Source organism: Leptinotarsa decemlineata, unplaced genomic scaffold, assembly GCF_025532065.1.
Source record: "Leptinotarsa decemlineata unplaced genomic scaffold, Ldec_3_MD MMD2_tig00026354_RagTag_RagTag, whole genome shotgun sequence".
NCBI lineage: Eukaryota > Metazoa > Arthropoda > Insecta > Coleoptera > Chrysomelidae > Leptinotarsa > Leptinotarsa decemlineata.
The window spans coordinates 14,097,482-14,123,207 of record NW_027412702.1 but is presented as its reverse complement, the minus strand read 5'-3'; the positions used below and the strand labels follow the sequence as shown (position 1 = coordinate 14,123,207).

At 35.5% G+C, this 25,726-nt stretch overlaps 1 protein-coding gene across 3 annotated transcripts in view; it reads right to left on the bottom strand.

Moving 5' to 3' along the window:
• LOC111512406 (LIM domain only protein 3) overlaps window positions 1–25,726 on the bottom strand; it is a 158,985-nt gene that overhangs the window by 63,963 nt on the left and 69,296 nt on the right. For 2 of the 3 annotated variants that reach the window (XM_074184563.1, XM_074184562.1), the window contains exons 2-3: window positions 7,650–7,938; window positions 4,135–4,468 (exon numbers count right to left, since the gene is read on the bottom strand). In XM_074184563.1, coding sequence (XP_074040664.1) covers window positions 4,135–4,468; window positions 7,650–7,797 — 482 coding nt within the window. In that variant the 5' untranslated portion in view covers window positions 7,798–7,938. Of the gene's footprint in view, window positions 1–4,134; window positions 4,469–7,649; window positions 7,939–17,895; window positions 18,016–25,726 lie in introns of those variants that run through there. The other variant, XM_074184564.1, reaches the window with a different exon arrangement.

Sequence of the window (25,726 nt, the reverse complement as noted above, 5' to 3'; positions counted from 1 at the left end):
GTTGTCTACGCTCTTCAAACATCATTTCCAGCTATGTTACCACTGGTCCAAACATTTCACATCTCCCGAGACCAAGCCATCAAATTTTAGTTTTCCATTTTAGTTTCACAGTAATTTTCCTCTTTTCTCGTTTATATATCGGCCTAATCCAATCCACCCATTTCATTTCTTCCCAAAACGGCAGCACATTCAAACTGACTTGCTGCTGTCTTCATCGAAGGCCCCACACAAAAAGAAACAGAAAAACAAATTCGATTCCTTCGCAAAGGCAATCGCCAATATTTATTCCCGGCAAACGAGGCTTTACCCACTAACACCTCGTTGTGACATGGCATTTTCTATTAGATTACCTAATCGTTCCTTCCCCCAGCAATCATTTTCATCCCCCTGTTCTTATTTGCTGTCAAATTATGTTCACGTCTGTCATTCCGGAGCGGGATCCGAGCACGTGACTGCGTTACCGGCAGGAGCAGCAGGAAATATTGCCTTTTTTCCATTATCTCGGAGTCGGAGTAATATTCGGAGTGCATTTCGTGTTTGGGTTGGATTTAATTATGATGGAATTTATCGTCTTTATTCAGACATGTGATTGCTATATTACATATGCTATATAATATATTGCATATATAAACCTGTTTTTTAAGGTTCTTTCATTACATAAAGAACAATATATGGTTCATCACCTGATGACACCAACTTGTTTCATGGAAAGCGCGTCAAGAAGAGTGCCGCAGTTCTGGTGTGTGGAAGTAACATTTGTTGTGGATTCATTTGTCGCCAGAGAGACTAGTGTTTTCTAAAATAACCACCAAGGTTTCACCTGGGAAATACACTCAAATTTATGGATAGTTCTTTTATCAAAAAATTGTCGACTTCATTGAGTGGGCAAGTGTCTTGTTGGGATCTTTCGTAATCGAGTCAATTCTTTATTTACTAATTTGTGTAAAGTACATTCATGCCATAGTGTTCCATTATTACCTAAAATGATGAGTACGTATCATTTATTTTAGAAATGTGTGTGTGTATCTATTCGCAGTTATAAGTTCACAACAAATGAGGAACTTCATTTTCACAATACGAAATACTGTACCAATTTCTTTTTCTCATTATGAACATCTTGTTTCATCGGTCGGTCGGTAGCCAGGCGATTCGACGTGGGTGCTTTGTTCACTCACTCGAATTGACTGCCGTGTTGGTCGGTGGTTCAAGCCCTAGTCTGAACGATATATTTTCACTTGCTATCGTCCAACCTGTGTTAGGAATCACACGTTAAAAGGTAAGACCTTGTTAATCCTTAGCTCGCACAAGTTTCGACTTCTGAGGGTTGTCGTTCGTAGGGGTGCGACAAGTGGTTGACGGAAAAACAGATATTAAACAGATTTAAACAGATATAAAAAGACTCACCAACTGGGACAAAAGTATTTTTTCGGGTGAATCTGCTAATAGCATTGTTTGACATTTTTCTGAAGGCTTATTTAACGAATAGTAACAATTACTGTCATATTTGACTATTCCAATATGTGCTTCACTTCTTTGGAAAAATATATGTAGAATTATGTTTATTTGTTATTTTACTTATCTCGGCCAATGCAATATATTCCCATCAGTTTTCAAATTTCATTCTAAGCATTTCACATTTATTCAGACTCACCAATATTGCCCTGAATACATGAATAGGTAACATTAAAAATAGTTTTCGTAATTTGAGTCATACACTAATGATTATAACTATTTTACTTTCATATTTGATAAAGACTTACTGTATTATCTTTAAAAGGTTATTTATGATACACGATTGTAATTCAAACTATTGTTTTCAGTTTTTACTAGCGATCCTGGTTTCGTATGGGTCCAATTTAGATTTGTAATTTTATCGTGAATTAATAACTTCCGAACAACAGAATCGAATCAACCTTGGTTATGCTGTGAAATGATCAACATCACGATCAGAATGTCATCATTTTTTGATTATACTTGTGTTTTGACTCGTGGTTTGATTGTGGTTATTTCAACTTGACTATAATAGTTAGATATATAGGCTTTTTAGATTTTTTGTGGGTAGTGAATTTTATAGACAAATTTTCAATACGTTGGGTTACATTATTAGAACTTTCTTAGGGCCTTTACCTTTTTGGAAAATGAAATATTGCCTAGGTGGAAATTCAATAAGGTATATTCTTATGGATTAAATAATTTTCAAACGCGGCTACCTAGTTTTTGAGTTCATCGATGACAACTAAAAACTCAAATATTTTCCATTGTTAATAGAAGCATACGCTCTGTTACTTATATGGGTTTTGTTACAACCTTTTATGTCTCATTGGGAGCAGAATGGTTATTCATAATGGTGCTAGTGTCAATCTAATCTCTGTGTATCAAGGGCAATTTGCACCATTCTGTATCATGTTTCTATTAGAAAAACCTTTCAGACACATAACAACAATATTCATTTGCTGGTTTCCTTTTGTCATAGAGACAACCAGGAGAAACTACTTTGAGAATTTTTCACCTAATCTCAGTTCCACACCTAAAACCAATCATCGACATTCAATTATTTGATCATTTCACGTCGCAGGAAAAACCGCCCTTGGTTGCTTGATCCACCCTCTGGTTCGTATAAGCGTTCGGATCCTGATTTCGCGATATTACACCTTCGGATTATCAGTCCCGTGCCAACGAACGCAATTTATTATTGTTCAGCTCGAAACTCAATTTGTTAGTCGCGAAAATAATGGAACTGTTGATACCGTTCCATTGCTGCTGATAAAAATAATTGAACTTTGATAGGTTCGATACAAGGGCAGGATACATGATCTGTTTAGGTTTGATATCAGAAATCCGGCTTAGTTTTCGATTGTACCAAAACTTTCGAACAGAACAACAGGACATGTAACTTAACTATTCGTCCTAAGCATTCATTCTCAATAGAGCGGGGTGTATTTAAAATAAATAAAGCAGATATAAATGTGAACGATCATGAGTGATCATTGAAAAAACTAAATACCTAATTAAGATTCTATTCGAAGTTTTCGCTGCAGTTTTCGGTTAACTTTTTTTATATCGTTTCGTTATTGTTTTGATTCGGTTTCAACATGTTTTGAAATGAGGAATGTCAAGACTGCTATATTAAGTACCTAAATGAAGTCATTGGTATAAAATTGAAATATTGATAAAATCGCTTTTTGAAATAGTTTTCCCAGAAATCAACAGCGATCTGACGTTACAAATACTATTCTAAGAGCTACGTTCGATTCATTCACAGGTAAACAATCCATCCAGTCGATACACAATCTGACAGTTTCAATAGCAAATATCCAATAAGTAAATAGTATAAAAAACAATCCTTGGTAACGTCATGATTCATAAATAATGTAAGAACATTTCAGTGCCTGCTGATAATAACTCAAACCACAATCCATCACTTCCATCGGCATTGTAAAAACCTGACAACGTCACGTTGTTAGGCCAACTCTCACATAATGGAGCAATTCGAAGAAAGAACAGTGAACAGTCATATAATTATTATCTAAGAATGACTAAATCAATATAAACTTCCAATTACCATAAATAATCCAACCCAAATTCTCTTTCATTTGGAGGATGGAAAATCACTAACATTTTTTTTAATTTCGGGTATTGATAAGACTGGCAAATCAGAGATACTACGATCATAATACTTATAAAGTCATGAAATGGCTGGATAATGGTACTGAAAAAACTGCAGCATTAATATTGTTATTTTATGACGATATGTTCTCGGAAATAATGCTATAGGTTCATCAATTATTTTTAGAAATTTGGGACTATTATATGTTAATTCAAATAGTCTTTCCAGCATATAGTCATCCCGGAATGGTAATGAATTGAATTCAGGTCCAACTTAAACGATTCCTAAAGTATACTAAGAAAAGCAGTGCATACAACAAACCATCAACGGCTGAAGAGAACTAGTTGATCCAACAAAAACTTCTGGATCATTGCAGTAGTAGCCTAGTTGTTCAATCAAATATCTTTTTACTTGATTCAGAAAACGATCTACTTGAATCAACAAACGTTCAGTTACCAGAACAAAAAATATTGTTGGATCGACCAACTCTCTTCTATCCCGGAAAACGTGACGAGTTGTGAATTTACCTCATGTAGTCTTGCTTGCAGAGTATCATTCCCCCTTTCGTGAAACACGACGTGCCGAGATCGGCCAACATGGCCGAACAACACGAACACTTTAGGCAACCGTTGTGCCAATAGCGGTCCAGTGCGTGAAGGAGAAACCGTTCGACAATTTTACCGCCGCACCCCGCGCATACTTTCACTGTGTTGTTGTTGTTGTTGTTATTGTTGTTGTTGTTTGTTATCGATTGGCCGTGGTGCGAGTGGTGGGGGCTGTCCGATGGTGGGCCGGCACTGCTGAACGCCGGATGCTGGTGGTGGTTGTGGGGGTGCTGGTCATGGGGACCGCTAGGGTGGCCTGTGGAAGAGAGGGGGAAATAAAGCAGTTTTCGGAAAATACACTTCAATCAAACATGAAAGGCAAGTTTTATGCGATGAAGAATCGATTCGTACAGAGGCTTCATTTCTAACAAAATTTAGTTCACATTAGAAAAAATGGCAAATCAGGAATAAAACATAATAATTGAAATTGAAAGGAAAGAAATTTGATAAGACTCTCAAAAGTGTATTGAACATTTTGGAACAAAACCTTTTTCCTTTTCTATCCATTACTGAATTAATTTTAATTATTGAGAGCTTCGACGAGGTTACACTAACACTTCTTTCTCACCAAAAACTTATGGTAATAATTGAACCCTTGTTGTTTTTCTTATATGAGAAATTACTTATGTGATCTTTTATTCTTCTGGGAAAAATTGTCCTTGTCGGCCCATCATAAAATTATTTCCCTAACTTTGATATCGAGCAAAAACTCAGAACAGCTGCTCAAATGATCAGATGAAATCAAATAATTCTTCTCTGTTGACTTCGTTTTCTGATGATATGGCATTGGTAATCAGCAGAAAAAGTTTGATTAAAGTTAATACGAGACCCCAGATAAAATACGTACCAAAATCTCTATTTTGAATTTTTTTTTTTTCAGAGATGTTATTAATCAATAATAATGAAGAGATTAGTGAAAATTACTATAACTTTCCACGACTGAAGAACCTATTGCAAAGTTAAACAGTAATTGCGGTTTTGTGGATTATTACGCGAAAATCTCATGAAATACAGTTGTTAAACAATTCTATTTTCTTACAAAGGCAACAAACTGAGTCCCCGGTGATATTTTGTTTAACTGTTTTCCAATGCATACTTAATGGTCGTATATTAACTTGAAACACATGCGAAAATTTGTAATTTTGTTAGTTTTGCATAGTGCAGGTGTAGATTTGACACAACACTTATAAAAATATATTTCATAGGTCATTTCGAAATTTTTTGGGGAAAAATTTAATAAGTATCAAAATAACATTTTGCATAAGCATTTCTCTAAATAGGTACTTTTTGTGATATGAGTTCTTAGTTTGTTTAAGAGAGAAAACAATTCATCAATAAGGAGAGCTTCACTGCATAATGTGTCTCTTGAGATTTTTTTTATATATTTTGTTTTCAATTCGATTCGATTATGTGGCAATCACGACTGCAAAATAGAAGTATCATCAAGGAAAATTTTCATTTTGAAGACTTGTTTTCAGATATTTCAAATTGTTACCATCTTGTAAGAAAGTAAAAATTTTAAATTTTTGTAGTTCACAAAGTATTTGTGAATATATTTTGAATATTATGTGCTTCAATGGAAACATATTGAAAATAATAGGTTTGTTCAAGAAGAAGTAATGAAATTGCTCCTTCTTAGTCTTCTTTTGTTTCCTTAGGGTCAACGGTAAGGGCAAATGTGGCCGTCTAAGAACAATCATAATTATTCGCAGTTCTATCAACCATGTAACGTAACTGATCCAATTCACCTTCAACTGAATACGGATTCGAACTCACGATCTTCTTATTCACTCTCTTCACAAGTAACCCCCTTGGCATCTAACACATCTCCCCACCGTTCTTGACACATACGTTCTTTACATACAAAGGAAGGAACATTTTTCCTTGTGATAACACCAGCGATGATGGTCATGGTAATCCAAAAATGGATTAGATTTTCACTTTGATTATACATCACACAGTCCTCAAAAACGACAAAAGATGTAGTGGAATATGTACGCTCTACAAAACTGGATTGTAGAGCGTACAAGAAATACACCACAGATTGAGCTATGAAGAATCTCGTTTTGTCATGATCCAGTTGAATTTCGTTAATTTTCTCACCTTGAGAGAAAGCATTTCATATGCTTCACAAAAATGGCATGAAGTCACCTGGAAGATCTTAACCGTACACCATAGTATCGCATTCTTTGATACATTCACTCACTGCACCAATAGACATGAAGCTGAACGGTATGGATGGCTGAAAGAATATACCTCTGACAACTATATATTCTCAATGCTACTATAATCATTACTTATGTGAAGCTTAGCAGAAGCTGACAGTCACAGTATTCTGGGAATGACCTCCACAGTAGAGAGGACTGGATGATCCGGGAAGAGGAAATAAAAAACAGATACCTGTTGGTTCACAGATGTATCGAAATCTCCTCCAAGTTGAAAATGCGTGCAAAACAAATAATTCCAATGGCTACCAAACTAAATTTGTTAACAGCAATAAATGTAAAGTTTTCGCCAAGTATGGAGCTGTAGAGTTATTTTTCATACATATTGAGCTTTCATTACTTCACCATTTGTTAAAATCTCGGTAAAAATGAACTATGGTCAGGTGTATACCTTCACAAACCAAGGAGGGATACTTCAACTACGTCCTAGATGGTAATGAATGGCCAAAAAAATTCTCAATCGAAGGATTTAACAAATCTTCTCCAGTGTTAATTTCAGGCCACACTGACTTGGAAGGTAAGAAACTGCTGACTCTTTTGCGAGGGAATGCGCTGCAATCGGGTTTATCGAATCAAAACTTGTCACAAGCATCGCTTTAGGTTTTCCAAAAAGTACTGTTTTGCTGCAAGATGAGTTTCAGACTTCTGGCAGAATATACTAGGATTGGTCCATTCCAAGACAATTATTCAGCCTTCGTAAAATCCCATCAAACAATTATTAGAATGGAGTAAAAATGACCTTATCCTACGATGACTGACAGACCCGCTTACAGATCAGTATGGTCTGAATCGACATATGAGAGGAAAAGACAGAGCGTTCCTTCTCTCTTTTGAAGATGATTGAAACAGCGGGGTGAATCAACTTTTCAATGTTTGGCAGAGTTGAGCTCTTGCAACACATTTGGTGGAGCTAGAATTGGTGTGAGCTACAAAGTTCCTTTGGTAATGGAGAGTCGAAAAGATAATAATAATAATAATAATAACATCCACTCACATTGAATATAAACAACTTAACTACTGCTATCGTCACTCCTTGAACAAATTTCATCCATTCATATGACTATCCCACAGAAATATTCAGGTCGAACAAAATTACTGTGCTTCAAAAACTGTAAAAAAGTGACTGTCTGCGACACTTTATTATCCGGCAAAGAATTAACTAGATATCTTAGAAATAACAAACGTGCACTTGTGAAACACGTAAATTCTCACCTAGGGTTCCTATCGGATGACCATTCGTCGGATGCATCCTCGCGTGGGGCGGAGGTGCACCCGGATGACCGTGATAATTGTTGTTGTCCGGCGAGGGGGGATGCGGAGATGTGAGCTCCGGTCCTCCGTAAGGGTGGTAGTGATTCATTGAGGCGAGGGCGCTGGCTGCCAGTTTGAAGGCTTATGCGCTGTCTGGAGCGCTCTCGGTACTACCGGAAAAACTTTGAAAGGGTCCTCTTGTTTGACTAGAAACTCGCGAAGGCCTGAGGAGAACTGCCGGTTAAATTATCTGAAATAGAAAAAACAATCAATGAATTCGAGTGAATATTTGCAGATGTAGGCATGTTGTATCACGAACAGAAGTATTGTTATTGATACAATAAAAAGTTTTGTATTTGATATACCTATATTTATGAGTCTATAATCCGAATATCAACATCTTTTCGGATATTGAAGGTCAAAAGACTCTCCCTCTATCAAAAATCTTCAAAATCCCACCAAGTATTATTATGGAAGTTATGATTTTCAGCTGAAGGTTGATTTTCATAACTTGCACGACGAAGAACATACCTTCACGAAGAAAGGACCACGTTCATTTAGGAAACCAAGAATTGGTTGCTACTAGGGACCAAGTGACTACTTACTCTGCTCGAAAAGAAGAAATTGAATATCTATCAGCTGCTTGCCATCTGGATGATTGCCATATAGATACGTTTACCATAGATACAAGATACCGCTACAAGATACTCGCGCTACAGATTCCGAACAGAAACCTGTGGGTAGGAGAACAAGAAACATGGTTCTGCAAATGAATGCTGGACAAACTGCACCGATAGAGGGAGACTCTTCATAATACATCATACAATTTGGCACATACCATGCTGAATGAAGAATCAATGAAAGAATGGGTACTGGGTCTAAACATCATAACGAAAGAAATTTTGTTGTATTGGCAGTCAAAACTTTCAGACTCCAACGTACTGCAAATGGATCAATATAATTGTGTATGGTATAATTGTGTATGGTATAGTTGTGTATGCATCAAACACAATTTTTCGCCCAATAACAAATACAGTTTTCCACAATTTTACAATTTCTAACGACTGACGGTTCAAAATATAAAGTCCATTCAGTTTGGGTTTGATTTATACATAGTTTTTTTCACAAATTCTCCCCTCAATCACTGTACCATTTAGACTTTTGTGTTTTTTGAAAAATAAAAACATTGCTCCCTTCATATAACTATTGGAACCAAACTAAGTATTAGCTTTGTTAGGGATTTTGACCTTCGATATGTGTTAGATAGTAGATGTCAAAATCATCGCAATTGCACCAGAACCAAAATACCACCTCTACCGCGTTAAGACGAGTATTTTTGTTTTGGTGCAGGATTTTCTGTTATAACTTTGCATTGTTCTCTTGAAGAGGAAAGTGTACAATTTCGTTTTTATAGTGAGTGAAAACTGAAAACTTGATTTCAGAATAAAAGAAAAAACCCCATTTACCGATTTTCAATTTCTGTCGACCAACAACGAACTTAAAAACCAATTACCTCCCCCTATGACTAACATAATTACTGTTCCCTTCTTTCCTGATAGAAAAATCACCCTACTTGATAGAATGATTATTCTACACCCCATGGTCGTACAATAATTTGGTGCGTTCCTCCCCTCCGCTCGCTTTGATTGTGACACGGTAAAGCAATATTGCTTATAATAAAATAACGGACGATTTAGGGCAGCCAGTCACAAGGGACATATGCAAAGGGTGGGAAGAGTGTCGAGATTTGAATAAATGCGATCCCATATTGGATGTTGGAAGGACTATGTTGGGTTTAAGTTAACAACTGTAATTTATTACATAACTAAAACGGGGCTTTGATTTTTTTTGGAAATACATACATTATTTTCTAGGTTTTGTGATGTTTCCAAGAAGGATCAGCAAATGACGTCACATTATAATTACATTGTCAAAGTAGACCATACGTTTTCACGTCATTTCCCTAAACACAATTTCCAACAGTCTTTGGAAGGTGGCAGGAGCATTCACTAAACCAAAATATATGCCTAAATTAAAGTGTTGTTTGCTGAGGAAACTGTTTGTAATAAAAAAAAGCATGCATCAAAAGCAGAACATCAGAACCATACAATTCAAACCAAGTAAAGAAAGGCGTGGATGTGCAGAAGTAACTATAACCAAAATAATATTGGGTAAGTGCATAAGTTGGTCATAAATTTTGATTATGAAATTGAAATCGATGCAATCTAGTGGCTGGGTTCGGAATTATATATAATACCAGCTCACCCTCATCCGCCAGACAGCGCCACTATTGAAGGTCGCAAAGTCACATGATGACTTATCGGGAAGGTTAAAGATCGTAAAAGCTGCAATTCTGAAATTTCGAAATGAAAATTGATCATTGGCAATTGATTTTTCTTGGCATTCCCCGGTGGAAAAAGCATTTGCTGGCCCATTACGCACCTACCTTGTTTTGACGGGCAAACGCGTTATTCTGACTTGAAAAGCCTTTTTGATCATAATGCTAATCATTTTCGAAATGAATAAAGCTCTAAAACTGAAAACGGGATGCAGAGATATCCCCATAGCCAAAATAATTATAATTAGCCTAGCTTCGACAGCTGATTTTTCTGTATTGTTGGAGTTGACTTGACTTTTCTACAAATTTACATTTTGAATTGTATGAAATTTTTAAAATGAATTGATCAAAGTAGCTATACTACATGGGCTGAAAATTCTCGGACCCAACACATAGATGGCGCTAGTCTTATTGCATTAATCGATTTTTCAGTTCGTACTAACCTTCAAAAAAAAGCTACTCATGAGTTTGTGAGTTTTTGTACTAAGAGTGACAATACTTTTGTTATTTTCAAAACAATGGATCAAAAACAATTTCGTGTTTCGATTTTACACTGCTTCTTGATGGGAAAAAATACCGTTCAAGCGAAGCAATGGCTTGAAAAGTGTTATAAGGACTCCGCTCCAGCAAAAACAACAATTGAATGTTGGTTTGCTGACTTTAAACGTGGTCGTAAAGACACCTATGATGAAGAACGCAGTGGACGTGCAAATGAGGCAGTAACACCAGAATCCATGAAATCGTTGAATGATCTAAAAGTGAAGTTGCGTGAGTAAGCTGGCAGTATGTTCAAAGTGGGTGCCACGCGAGATCACTGTTGACCAAAAACAAGAACATTTTGATGATTTTGAGTAGTGATTGGCCATTTTGAACAAAACAAACCGGAATGTTTGTTATGTGACAATGGATGGAACATGGATCCATCACTCCACTCCGGAACCAGACCGATCGTCATCTGAGTGGAGGGTCGCTGTCGAACCTCGTCCAAAGCGCCTGAAAGCACAACATTCGGCTGGAAAGATTATGGCGTCGCTATTTTGGAATGTGAATGGAGTAATATTCAACGACTATCTATCTTGAGAAGGATGATGTCATCAAAAGTGAATATCATATAGCGTTATTGGATCGTTTGAAGGCGGAAACTGCGGAAAAATTACCCCATTTGAAGAAAAAGAAAGTGCTGCTTCATCAATACAATGCAGTCTAACAGATAGCAAAATTGCATGAAATGGGTTTCGAATTGCTCCCGCATATACCATATTCGCCAGATTTAGCTCCCAGCGACTACTGGCTGCTCGCAGACTTCAAAACAATGCTCACTGGTAAGAAATTTCCGAATGAAAAAGTTATTGCTGAAACTGAGGCCTATTTTGGGGCAATAGATAAATCGTTCTACAAAAGTTATATTGAAATGTAAGAGCGGCGCTGGCATGATTGTGTGGCTCTTAATGGAGATCACGTTGATGTATAAAGCCAATATACAAAAAAAAACGCTTTTCTTCTTAGGCCCGGGAATTTTCAGTCCAGGTGTTAAGGGCAAAAGGAAACGACTCAAATTTTAATAAAACTAACAATAAAACTGAGAAGAGTCACTAATTTTCAAATATATCTGCACAGATTGGCCTTGGTTGAAGATAGCCAGTTATCATGCGAATCAACTATAAAACAAACTGCCAAATCCATTCAAACTAACATAAAATACAAAAATATTCAAAAGTAATACAAAGAAAATTCTTCTGAAGAAGTATTTTTATCATCTGTCTTTGCCTTTTCATTTTAAATGTGACATGTATGTGCCAAGAATTCATCCAGTTAAGTATTTTTTCCAAGCTGACAAATATTATTTCACACGTTTCATATTAGCTTCACCTGTATGTATGTATGTATGTTTGTTTGTTACTTTCAAGCTCGGGATCGGTATTGACAGAATTATCGGCATCATTGCTTGATCTATTCGCGGGCAGAAGGCGATGTACGTAACCTCCTTGATAGGTTGTTCAAAAGAAAATCAAAACAAATAAATATAGTTTAACAAAACTAGAAAACAAGGTTTTAAAGAACATCGAACTAAAAAGTTAAAAATAAATATAGTTAAAAAAAATAAAAAGAACGCTTTTAAAAAGCATCGAACTAAAATAATTTTGTTTAACTTTTTAGTTCGATATTCTTTAAAAGCGTGTTTTTTTTTAACTATATTTATTACAAACTCCCCTGATACTCATATTCCAAGAGTTTTATTATTATATTCGCGTGATGGACACGCGTCTGCTCACTGCTCACAAATTTCGTAAAGAATTGATGAACCATACGCCTGTTCGAGTAAAATAAGGATTTTTGGAAGTTGACAAAAAAATTGGAAAAACATCTCATCAAGTATATTTAGCGATAAAGTGGCTCTGTCATAATTAATGTCGTATATATCGATAAAAGATTTCACTCAATGAAGCACGCATGTGAGAGAAATCAGGTAACACAGAGTTGTAAATTATTTGCCACGTCTTTAAGCGAAAATACAATCAACCGAAAGAAATCCAATTTGAATAAATCACTTCATATTTAATAGCCTACACTCACAACGGGATGTAATGAGAAATTATACTCGGAGACTGATTACAACTCATTAAGTATTGGACTTTTAATGGGATCATTACCAACTGACCATAACCAGATGTTGCAATCCGGTATTTACCTTTGCCTCGCGTCATCCACAAATATTTGCAGTACATGAAACAATTATTGGTGTTTCAAATATGCCACACAACGATCAACGCATTCAATGAGTCATTTCCGGATTGAATATTAATGTATTTTCATGGCATATTACAATATAACAGGAAATATAATATATGTTGTTGACGGAATTTGTGTTACTTTGGATGAGATTTTTTTAATAATTTCTCTCGTTTTTCACTAACAGCGTCCGTTCTATAATTATTCTAAAGTTATACCCAATGCCTGGAGTGAACTCGGAAAACAAACTTTTCAAATTCAATCTCAAAAATAACACTCGAGCATTCACGACAATCACTTCATATACAGTGTGGTCCAACGAAAACTTAACACCTCGAGTTTCCGGCGTTAACATGAAAATGTGGAAAATCGCTCGAACCCGTCAATTTCTGATTCGAGGGGGAACAACTGTTCCACTGTTTTCATCCCCGTGACTTCAACCCCCTAACGGGGGTGAGCACAACCCCTTGATTTTGAATAGGGATGAGGGGTGTTGAGATACCTCATTTTGAAGATCTTATCGTGTACTATCTGCCCGTAAAATTTCACTTCAAAATATCCATCGATAACGACATGACAGGTAAAAGAGTGGAAGAGTACGTACTTTTGTGATTACTTTATTAAATGTTCGAAATGGGCACCATCCACTTCCATGCAGTAATATAAGTTTTGCTGAAAACGTTCACGTACATTACTCAAGATGTCTGGTGTAATTTGACGGCATTCATTAATGATCCGAGTTCGCAAATCATCCAGTGACTCAGGCTGGGTAGCGTAAATCTTGGATTTCAGGTGACCCCATAGAAAAAAGTCCAGTGGAGCCAGATCCGGTGATCTGGGTGGCCACTCAATATGTCCCCTTCTTCCAATCCAGGCGTGAGGAAAATTGTCATCTAAAAACTGACGCACCGGTTGAACAAAGTGAGGTGGTGCGCCATCTTGTTGGAAAATGATCGTTTGATGGTCTTCTGCATTCTCCAATACTTGCACGAGGGCTGGATAAATAGCGTTCTCCAATAGATCGAGATAAAGTTGGCCTGTGAGATTACCGGGTAGAAAAAAAGGGCCGATTATGTGATTTCCATAAATACCCGCCCAAACATTTAATTTTTGGGGGCGCTGTGTATACACCTCACGAAATAATCGTGGATTTTCATCTGACCAATACCGACAGTTATGCCGGTTTACAATGCCGTTAAGGTAAAATGAACACTCGTCCGAAAAACAGATATCGAACATGTAGTTTTGATTGCAGTTAATTATTTCACTGATCACTTCACAGAACTGGAGTCGGCGATCGGGATCATCCTCATTCAGTTCCTGAACCAATCGTATCTTATACGGATGGAATTTATGTTGTTTCAGGATTCTCATGATTGTTGTGCGTGAAACACCAGATACCTCGGACAATTTCCTAGTACTAACGGTCGGATCCATTGCTATATGACCTAAGACAGCCACGTCCCTCGCTTCGTCTCTTTCATGCACCCTCTTTTTGTTTCCAACTGACCCAGTAGCGTCAAATTTGGCAACCAGTTGCACAACGTAAGCAGCGGATACATTTTTTCCAGGATGTCGTTCGTTAAATAAAGCCGCTGTTGTGCGCGCAGAGTCGTTATTTCGGAAAAATAATTTTATCATTTCCACCCTTTCTTCTACGGAATACACCATTTTAATTCCACTACAAATTTACAATCGCTTGTACACACTTGTACCGTTCTTAACAATTCACGATAGACTAAGGTACAAAAACAAGGTCCGTCTACTTTTTTGGACAAAAAATTAACCACTCAATACCTTTGAAATGCGTCGGATACGAATAATATTCTCGAGATAAATTCCATATTGCCTCTTTCACTATTTTCGCTGTTATTTCATTATCGATGGATATTTTGAAGTGAAATTTTACGGGCAGATAGTACACGATAAGATCTTCAAAATGAGGTATCTCAACACCCCTCATCCCTATTCAAAATCAAGGGGTTGTGCTCACCCCCGTTAGGGGGTTGAAGTCACGGGGATGAAAACAGCGGAAAAGTTGTTCCCCCTCGAATCAGCAATTGACGGGTTCGAGCGATTTTCCACATTTTCATGTTAACGCCGGAAAATCGAGGTGTTAAGTTTTCGTTGGACCACACTGTATAAAAAGATTTCGGGTCAAAATAACAATTCATTCATTTTTGTAAATTTTTATTACATTTCACATTTTATTACTCATTCAAGAATCAGCAAAGTTTATTTGGTTCTATCATCGTAAGTAAAGGAACATTTTTACGAAAACGCCATCTATGTAATCGACTTAAGCTTCATTCCATTTGGATTCCAGGACATCGGCTACGGAGGCACATCTTCACTGGCAGCAGGATGTTGCATATCTCAATGAGGATCTATAAGTGATTTCGAACTGGGATGAAAGTAATCAGGTTCAATTCAATGCCACGAAAACCCAGGCATTGGTTTTCTCCAAAATTTTGAATGTCTACGAACCGGATATAATAATGTCAGGTCAGAAAACTCCGTTTTCTGCTTTGATAAGTTTGTTGGGGGTTAACATGGACACCAATATGTCTAGGCATAATCATGTCGCTGGAATTGCAAAGGCTGCTTCTTAAAAGCTTGGAACACTGTTCAGAACCGGAAAACTGTACACACATCAGCAACTTTTGATGCTTTATATAGCTCAGATCAGACCTTCTTTGGAGTATTGTTCTCATGTATATTGCTCTGCCCCCAAACATACCCTGAAGTTGCTGGATTCCCTCCAGAAAAGAGCCATCCGCCTGAATGGAGACGCGAATATCACGTGCAACCTTGATAGCCTGGAACATCGAAGAAAGGTTGGAGATTTGTCTCTCTTCTATAGATACTTTCACGAGAAATGTTCAAGTGACTTGGCAAATTTGATTCCACCAAGAATGGTACATATCAGAAATACGCGACGGACTGTAGATGCTCATCGTTTTGAGGTTCAACTAAGTACACCTCGAAATTCAGTGTTCAAGAACTTTCTCATCTGGAGAACTGTGTTTATTTGGAATAAACTTTCTGAAAACGTTTTTTCAAATGGGAGCGTCTTAAGGATTTTTCTGTCGTGCTTGTGATTTGTCTTTAAAAAAGAATTAACAAAAGCAAGGCGGTTCACTGCAAACCCAAGTTTCAACATTGAGATTTGCCTTCCTTCTTTCTCTACAGCTGCTTTCACTACAGAACAAGTAGATGAACCAGAGCTCAAAAATGAAAATTACTCAATGCAACGCAAGATAACTCTGTTCCGACCCACCAAGATCTCATCAGTAACGTTAGACTGAACCACAAATGCGTTGTGGGACTCAACTCTCCTTGATAAACAAACCTGAGGGAGTAAAAGTAGTCTTATTTGATATTGTTAATAAAAAATGTATGTAAACGAAAAGAAATTCGGTTTATTTGTTCGACAAATGATAGGAGCAGGGTTCAGAAGGCCTAAAATCGATATTTCAGGAGACGATAAACAAATCGAAGAGATAAACCTTCCACATTTTTTCATGAAAAAGAATTGCCAGTTCAAAAACTTCAGCCCCCCGACATGGAGAAACAGTGATGAGAAGATAATTTTGTTATATGGAGACGCCTTTTTCCCGCGGCTGGAGCCCCATTTGACATAATTCTTTTCTTATTGCACATCAACAATATATAACGAACCTAAATACAAAATTTCAGCCTTCAAAAATGTACCGGTATGGAGAAACAGTGATGCAAAGGTAACAGTGATGAAAAGGTAATATTATTTTATGAACGCGCCTTTTTCCGTCGCGGCTGGCACCCCAGTTGGAATATTCAAAAATCATTTCTTATTGCATATCTACAACTTAAACGAACCTAAATACAAAATTTCAGCCTCCAAAAATATAGCGGTGATGAATAGTGAATATAAGGAAATTTTCTTTTCACCCCACGGAGGGTGCCCCACGTGGAATATTTGCATCCTTTCTTAGCGCGCATCTAAGACCTGAGAAGGATCTATATACCAAATTTTAGCTTACTAGGAGCTACCAGTACGGAGAAACAGATGAATGAGTAAGTGACTTTCGCATTTATATTCGTTCATTTTATAGTTGTTTAATTTGTGTTCTGAAATTTTTATGCATTTTCAATTATCGGGTGAAGTATCCTTAGATGAGGAAATTTATGTCCCAGTAGGTAACTTATAAAAACGAAACTGGGGCTAAATGGTCCAATGGTTCTCGATTTTAATTCACGAGTATGATCAACAGTGGTATTCATGAAATCATAAAAACCATGGAGTATGGATCAAGGAACCTCGGTATTCCCTACAATCGAACCCTGCCTTCTCAAAGGATCCATATTTTTCTCCAACTATTTCTACCAACCACTCGAATATCAACTGAATTGAATAGAAATCCAATACCTACGCACTGTGGTCAAATGAAAATGAAACAAAATTTTACAAAAATTAGCTATTTCGAAAGATTATAAGATCTATCTTCGATGAATGTGGGTTAACATAAAAGTAATAGTTTTTTAATATATCATTCATCATCATTAATTGGCAATATAGGCAATTATCAAAAAATTTCAATTTTTGTCAAATATAGATCAATGTAGAAATAAAGGAAAAAATGTGGCAAATGAAGAAAATTAAATTAGAAAAATTATAAATAACCACTACGTCAGTGTAAGATCTGAAAGAAATTTTTATTTTGTGAAATAATCAAGTAAAAAAACTGTTTAAAATAATTTGAAAGTAATAGTTTTCCAGATGGTTTATGTTTATGCATTTAAGTTTGTCGATATCGACAAGCCTATATAAATACCAAAAATATTGAAGAAAATTAAGGTCGATTGTCAATCAGTGAAGTACCAATCTGATGATTAACAATGAAATCAGTACATCTTTGTTGAACAATTATAAAAAAATATAATTAGTAGAAACGTTACCAAATGTAGTAAGTTATAAAACATAATATGCAGAAAGGTGATTTTTTGTCTCATTCTGATCTGAGCAAATTAATTTCGAATAATCCCATAACATACTGTATTGGAATAGTCAAAACTGGCAAGAGAAAATTATGAAAATGACAAGAGAAGATTGAGAAAACAATAAAAAAATTGACGTATACGATGTGTCTATACACTTACACTGACATTATGAATCAATCTGATTTTCCAAAACAGTTAAACGAAAATCCAAGCACCAACTACAACCTGATACTCTGTTTCTTGACACATTTAAATACAACCTATGACCATTATCGTCTTTTTTAGGAAAAAAACAACCTGTTGCTCGTAGCGAATGTGAAACGAAATAGTATAACGTGACCTTGGAAAAGGCATTAACACAAATCAGCAGGACCAAATAATAAATATTTTAAAAAAACGCTTTCGAATTAATTTCCAGGAAATGGTGGTGATAAATAATTAGTTTCAATAAATATTCAAATTAACCCGACATCATCGCCATCGTTGACATCATTTGCATTATTCTCATTAACGTAATCACAGATTCACAAACCACTTTTTAACATTCAAGCCTTCCAGACATAATTTGTGACATTTAATGAAGGAAAATTATCTTTTCAGATTATCTGCTTATATGGTGAATCATTCAAATGATTTGAAACGACTTTCAAAAAAAAGCACCGAGGATGTGTATGAAAATTCAAGACATCGGACAATTATGGATTTAGTTGTTTATTTTTCATATTGAAATAAATTCTGAAATTTTAATTTCCATAAAAAAACTGAGTTGACATTAACATAGATAATTTTATCAGTTGAGTGACAATTCGATCAAGTATTATCTCGCGAATCCATTCATAACCGTATCATTAGCTAGTGGAAACGGAGTACTGTTATACCTAACCGCAAACATGTTACGTAACGGGTCAGTTGTTACAATGGAATACACACCTCAACAAATGGCTCGAAACGTAACAACTGAAAAAATCCAGAATTGCTACAGAAACAATTTTGTTCATCTCTAAGGGTTGAAAATTATGAATTCAATAAGGTTCATAAAAGATATATAAACTGAAGGTTTATTTTGCCATATCCAAATTTGTTCAACCTATATATAACTTACTTGAATCGATACCTTATATTTCTGTGTCAGAATCGTCAGTATCATTTACATAATCGAGTGTCGAACTACTGATTTTTCATCTTTCAATATAAGTATATGTCGTATACATTGATCAATTCGAATTATTAATAACCAAAAAAGCAACAAATCACTGATTTTTTCTGGAATCCAAGCCAGAAGTTAAAAATAGTTGAAAAATTAACAGGAATAATTACGTAACAATTTTTTTCGCTCTCAAAACGCCAACCCACTCATTTATACCTAAGTATAATAACCAGATAGTATATCAAAAACATTTCCTATCGTGATCAAATTAATTGATTTTTTTCTGTGAGAATCCGTTCTAGATTCCCTTAATTAAAACTCTCTCAAAACGAGATCCACCTTCAAAAAATACTTCACTAATTAACAAAGTTCATCATATTATACTGGAGCTAATTAGCCCAGATGTAGGAGATTGCCGTAATTATTTGGAGATCATTAGGAAATAATTGGTTGAAAACATGGATGTGTAGGATGCGATTACCGAAATTAAAAACACCTGCCTAATATCAGGGATAACAAGAACTACCTCATTAAATTTTTAGACAGAAAACAATTTCTAGGAAGGTGACTCTAATATAGAACAAAATAATGATGCTTGTACTCCGATCAAGGTTGTTGTTATGATTTCCTCTGACCTCAGATCCGGCTCTGTCGTTTCAAGCGAACAAAGCTTTATGTACATATACTTCTTGTTTCAAATGATGTAACTTCACAGATTTGAATAATTTCCAAATAAATTGAAGAGTAGCCTTATTATAGGCAGAATTGCTACAGTTACTGAAACGAAATCCGGTCGAAAAACTAAAAAACAAGTGACGAGTTACGGTTGTGTTGAGTAAAATTAAAATACAACGTATTATGAAAACTGCAAATATTGAAAGTACACATCTATTGAAAACACTTTCCCAACACCAGCACAAAAATTACGGTCTCTTGACGTCCAACTGAATGCCTCTATTCCTTCCTCATGAATTTTTCCACAATTGATTTTTTAAATATGGGAAAACAGAAACCTTAAAATTTTTCCAAAAACTTATGTCTCCAAAAGAATAAACCCCATTCAGTTGATTATCAACCGAATTTTCAACACTGAAGGTAAAGTAATTCGACTATTTTTCACCAAACCACAAAAATACAATACACTACAGGACATAGCCCAATTATAGAGCAGGAAATAACAAAACAAGTCACTGTAAAGTCTACAAACACTACAAACAATACAAACAAGTGACTATAAATACTACATATTTTATATTTATTACAGGTGATAAAACAATAATTATTTTAGGAAGTGGGATCTTGTATCTGACAATTTGCAACTAAATATATCTAAATAATCGCTAACAGAGTTTGTCACTTTAAACATGGTATGTATCAGAAAATTCTCCAGAACTTTTGTGCGAGATGTTTTCATATAGAATGTACTAAGGTGTCTGGAACAGATTCTAGGAATGCAAATATTAAACTTTTCCAGTACTTAGTGTTGGGCAGTCAACTATGCTTTTGATAATTTTATAAGTTAGTACATCACTATCATATTCACGCCTTTTTTCGAGACTGAAAAAGTTATGCTTTTATAGCAATTCAGAGTGGGTTGTTCCTATTGGAGGATAAATGCCATCGGTTTGTAGGCTTAGCAGTTTTAAAAATCGTCGTTAAATTGTTTCTATTCAATATTAAATATGATATTGATAAAAGGGGATCCACACAACTGACGCGTATTCTAACTTTAATCTTATGAAAGCATAGAATGAGGTTTTTAAGGTCGAAGTTTTGTTGAAATTATTACTGTTACGTGCAATTAATCAGTACAAAAGACAGGAGGATGTTACAACATTATCGATATGCCTATTAAATGATAGTGCAGTGTCAAATGCGACGCCAAGATCAGTAAATGTTTCTGGTCTCACCAGGGAAACGTTTTCTATTGAATAATCAAAGATCAAGATGTTCGTTTTTTAACTGTAGGACATGACCTTATATTTATTCGGGTTTAGCGACAAATTATTTCGATAACACCGTTCTACAACCCGTCCTACGTTTGCTGAGAGGTTCACACAATCATCTATGTTCTCAACGAGGCAGTATAGTTTTAAATCATCGGCATACAAAGGAAATACACATTTATAACATCTGCAATATCATTAATAAAGATATTGAATATCAACGGTCCCAGATTTTACCCTTGTTTCTGTAGATTTGAAACCATTGAGGTGGACTTATTGTTTACGATCCCGTAGATAGTACTGAAAGAGTGTGATTAAGGATGGAAATATTTGTCAATAGATTCAGCAATATGTTGGGTTAGAGTCAGAAGATTGGTGACCGTTGAACGATTTTTCATAAAACCGTGTTGGTTTATACTCATATTGCAACTTACATGCCGATATATAACTCGCTCCAGCAGAATCTCAAAAACCTTTGCAAACTTGCAAATAATAGAGATAGGCCGATAATTTGAAATATGGTATCTATCTCTTTTCTTGAAAATGGGATAGACTTTTGATGATTTCCAGATCCTTGGTATTATGTCAATCTTAAGCAGATATTAATTAGTATAGATAGAGGAGCAAGCACAAGTGCACAATCTTCTAGGATGAAAGCTGGAATGTCATCTGGACCAGTGGTCTTTTTAGGCTTGAGCGACCTTAGTGCCTCGTATATTTCGTTTTCACTGAAGCTTGATATATCAAGAAAGTGATTATTATCAATATCAGAGATTGGTTGAAAAGGGGAAGAAACGGTATACGATTGTTTGGAAAGATTGGCAAAACCGTTTACGATATTAGAGGGGCCCCTCCAGCAATTTTATGAAAGAGAGGACATTGGCAGATCAAGATCTTTAGATGATGTGGTGCTGCAGGTTTTTCCATATTTTCCTACAGCTGAAAAAACAAATGCGCCACTGGAATTAATCAAGTCGCCCCTAAGCGCCAATTAATTTTTGTTGTTGTTGTTTCATAAATTCATAATTTGTATTACTTTCAATTGAATATAGGATAAAGAAGGAAAAACAATTATTGATTAATTTTAAAATATATTATGGAATGGAAATTGTGTATATTTTTTTATATTAAGAGAGCAGATTTTACATTTAATGAACCTTGAGACAGACCAAATATACGCGGGAATAATGCACATACTTGATAGTGTGTCGTAGTTGATTTTGCTCTCTTTGCAGGAGGCTGCTCACTTTCACATTCTAAATTATCAATGTCAGATATATTTCATTTTTCATTTCATTTTTTTTTCAGATCAATTGTGATTCTATTTTTATTTATCTTTAAAAATTATTCATTGAGTTAAACACGATATGTATAGGTACTGTAGTCAACGCAACTGTATACACCATAGGTGTTCGAGCTCAGTGTGGCGAGAGAGATAGCGTAACGCCGAACCAGTGGAAACAGAATCGCACAGTCGCTTGAGCATGGCGATTGTCGCCACGGCAGCAACCGGTTTCAAGTGCAACTATATATGTTTCACATCTCCATCCTTCACAGCGAAAAATACAATGCGTTTTTAATGCGCATACATTTCTGCGAAAAATATTACTGTGTAAACAATAATCTAGTAAAACTAACCTAACCTAAAGAAAACGTTAAATTACATCTACCAGGCTATTATAAATGCGCGGTTTTGTGAGGACGCGCTTAATTTCTCGGTATGAAGGACGTGTATCATTAAAAAAAATTGTTACAAATCTGCTTTGGATATAACAATATAACAATATTTTCGAAAACGCGTAAAATATCATCATCTCCATATGAAAACTGCCTAAATTTAATGACATGTTGAACACGCCACTGCCTTTGGAATCGAATTAAAAATGTATTAATCTAATATCGAACTTTCAATAACCTTGTGTAGATGTGTTTCAATGAGATATCTGTATCAATCTATCATTCATTAATTTCTCTCGCGTTGGAGAATAACACTGCAGTATCGTTCCTTATCTCGAAGCTAATTTACTTTCTGTGTTTCATTTATCCTTATTATTAATTCAAACAGCTTTGTGGAAACAGAACTCTTTTTATCTTGATAAAATCAGGAAATTATCATAAGTGTTGCCAGTTTCCAACGGCGAGAAATACAAGCGAGACGCGTAGATTTTTCAGAATTGAAGGCAAGACTTTTCTCTCATTATTGAAGTGATAACTTCTTATGGAAAGGGGAACCGCTTTGTTACCTAACGCGTTACAGCGCCATTCCGTCTGATTTCTCTTTCTCTCACGCATACGTCAGCGAAAGGCATGCTCGGACGGTTCAAAATATTTATCCAGTTGATTCATGTAAAATTTTTCAAGTCTCAAACGTGCGACTACATTTGACTCGTTGACTCATAAGAGTCAATATGGCCCGTCTCAACTCATAATTTGTAACGCTTTACTACCGTTTGCACCGAGTATTGTTTCGAGAATGTGCTGAAACTATAGATCACTCTGGAGGGGATGATGAACGAGGTGATGATTTAACGCGAAGTACAGTAAAGTACTGCAAGCGTCAAACGTGATGGCGGGCCTGCCCCCATGTGCACAAACTCATTTTCAATGTAACCCCCACTACAGCTTTTGCAAGACATACAAATGCTCTGTACAGAGGCATATCATTACTTGTCCTCCAATGCTGTTGGCGTTGGGCATTGTCTAAATAATTTGTGTTGTTTGTGAAAAAATGTCATCGCTTAACAAAAAACCAGTCATCAAGAGTGTATCATTATATAAGATTTTGATGAACTGTACTGCTACCTATAATACTAAATAAAATATGAAAAGAAATTACAAAGAAGTCATGTTCCATTTGCTACCCTAATTAAAACTAATTATAGGTACGACACTGGCCGACAAGAGGCTTATCGTAATCCAATAGTAATTTAGTTGGAATCTATACCTGCGCGATCGCTCGCGATCACGTTTAGCGATTGCTTTATATGGAGTGGAGAATAAAAGGTGAAACTTTCTTATAAGATTGTTCTATTTATCGGATAGATTCGATAGAATTTACAGCAGAAAATTGATCATGTACCTACATTTTTCATGCAACTTCAGTATACAAGCCGATCCAAATACTGTAATAGAGTACTGAATACTTAATGACAAAGTATATAGAATGTAAAGTACGAGGTATACTTCTTTTTATATTGATCTCTCAAAACAAAATAGAAATTTAGTCATATTCAGTAAAAGTATTGGTAAAGTTCGGTTATAAGTTCGATTTTTTTATAATATATAATATGCCCCTGCGTATAGAATTTTTTTTTAGGTGGAGTATAGGGACACAAATTAGTAGTTTCTTCAGCCGTATCAGTACTGAACATTTAAAAAATTTCAAACTTTAAAATAGGGTATATTAACATGTGTTAAAACGTAAAAGGTGTCCCGCCAGCCGATTGCGGATAAATCTGATTGGTCAGATTAGTCATTGTTTGGGTTACTTTGTTTGTTGGATGGATACACTTTAAATAAGTTTTCGAAAACTGTTCAAATCTATTGATGGTTTCGGTGTCAGATGTTTCGTTTCAAATAAAACAAATCGAAATTTCGTCCTCTTAGATTTTGTTATTGTTTCCTTTCTAGACAAATGAGTGTCAGTTATATAAGAAAACTCATTAGAATTTCGTGAAATATACCTGCTATAAGTCGGAGGGTAAATCCATAGATTGAAAATCACTGATAAGATAATAATCTTAATGGAACTTCTCCCTCAACTTGTTCTTGACTGGAGGCCCCTTTTGAATATTTCAACCGTGTTATGATGGTTGACCCAAAGCGGACCTTTGATATATTGGGAATTGAAATAAAATATGTCGTTCGTTTCGATGCATTCAATACTGTTGTGAAATATTTCAGTTGCCACTATGAAATTTATGATTGGTGATGATGCAATAAAAGACTAGTTATACGTGTATTTGTTTTCAAACGTTCAACTTCATTTACTGGCTGCCTGCCCTGAAAATCATTGCTTTCTCCGAGGTTCTGCCATTGATAACCAAGATCAAAGAAATACCCTAAAGTTTTTCTCAACAAATTATTCCTCGAATTGTTCATTCCTCGTAAACTGTAGCTATGCAAAAACGACTGAAATTATGTGTGTAAGCTATAAATAAGCTTATACGAGCCTTCTCTATACAAACCCGAATCTATTTTCAGCAACCGTTCTCCTACTTTATCATTTCCTCGACTTCAATATTGTCTGTCTTCTTAATGAAGCAATATCAAGTTGCGCTGCAAGATATGAGAAGCTGCAAGCTTTTAATTGTTCATTATATAATATTATATGGTTTCGAACTACCATTTTAATGAAGATTAATACTGTATTTGATGAAAATTAGTTTGCAGCAGATGGAGACAGTGGCGGATATAAAATTAATAATTTTGAAGCTGCTCAATAATGGAACTGATAGACTTAACCGTTTTGAAAGAGTTGTTCTCATGAAAAATATGGAATCAAAATGTACAAAAAAATCATTTTCGATATAAATCAACATAAAAAAAAAAATACAGACACTTTTATTTAATTAGAATACAACTCATATAGCTATTATATCACTTTCAAAATTTCGTCAATAAACAATCATCAAAACTGAGACACTGTTAATTTTTTGAATTTGAAAAATGCCACCTAATTATTCGTATACAACATTTGGGAATGTAGCAGCCATGATATCTCCACACATTTTCGACAAACATATTTGGATTTACTGTCTTTCTTGACGTAAAAACATCGTTTTCTCACTCCAGTTGGGTTGTTGGTAATATCTGCAACTGTTGTATTTACATTTGCCATAGCCGAGCATTTCTTGCTACACCGTAGGTAATACAAAGTTTGTGAACATTTGTTCCT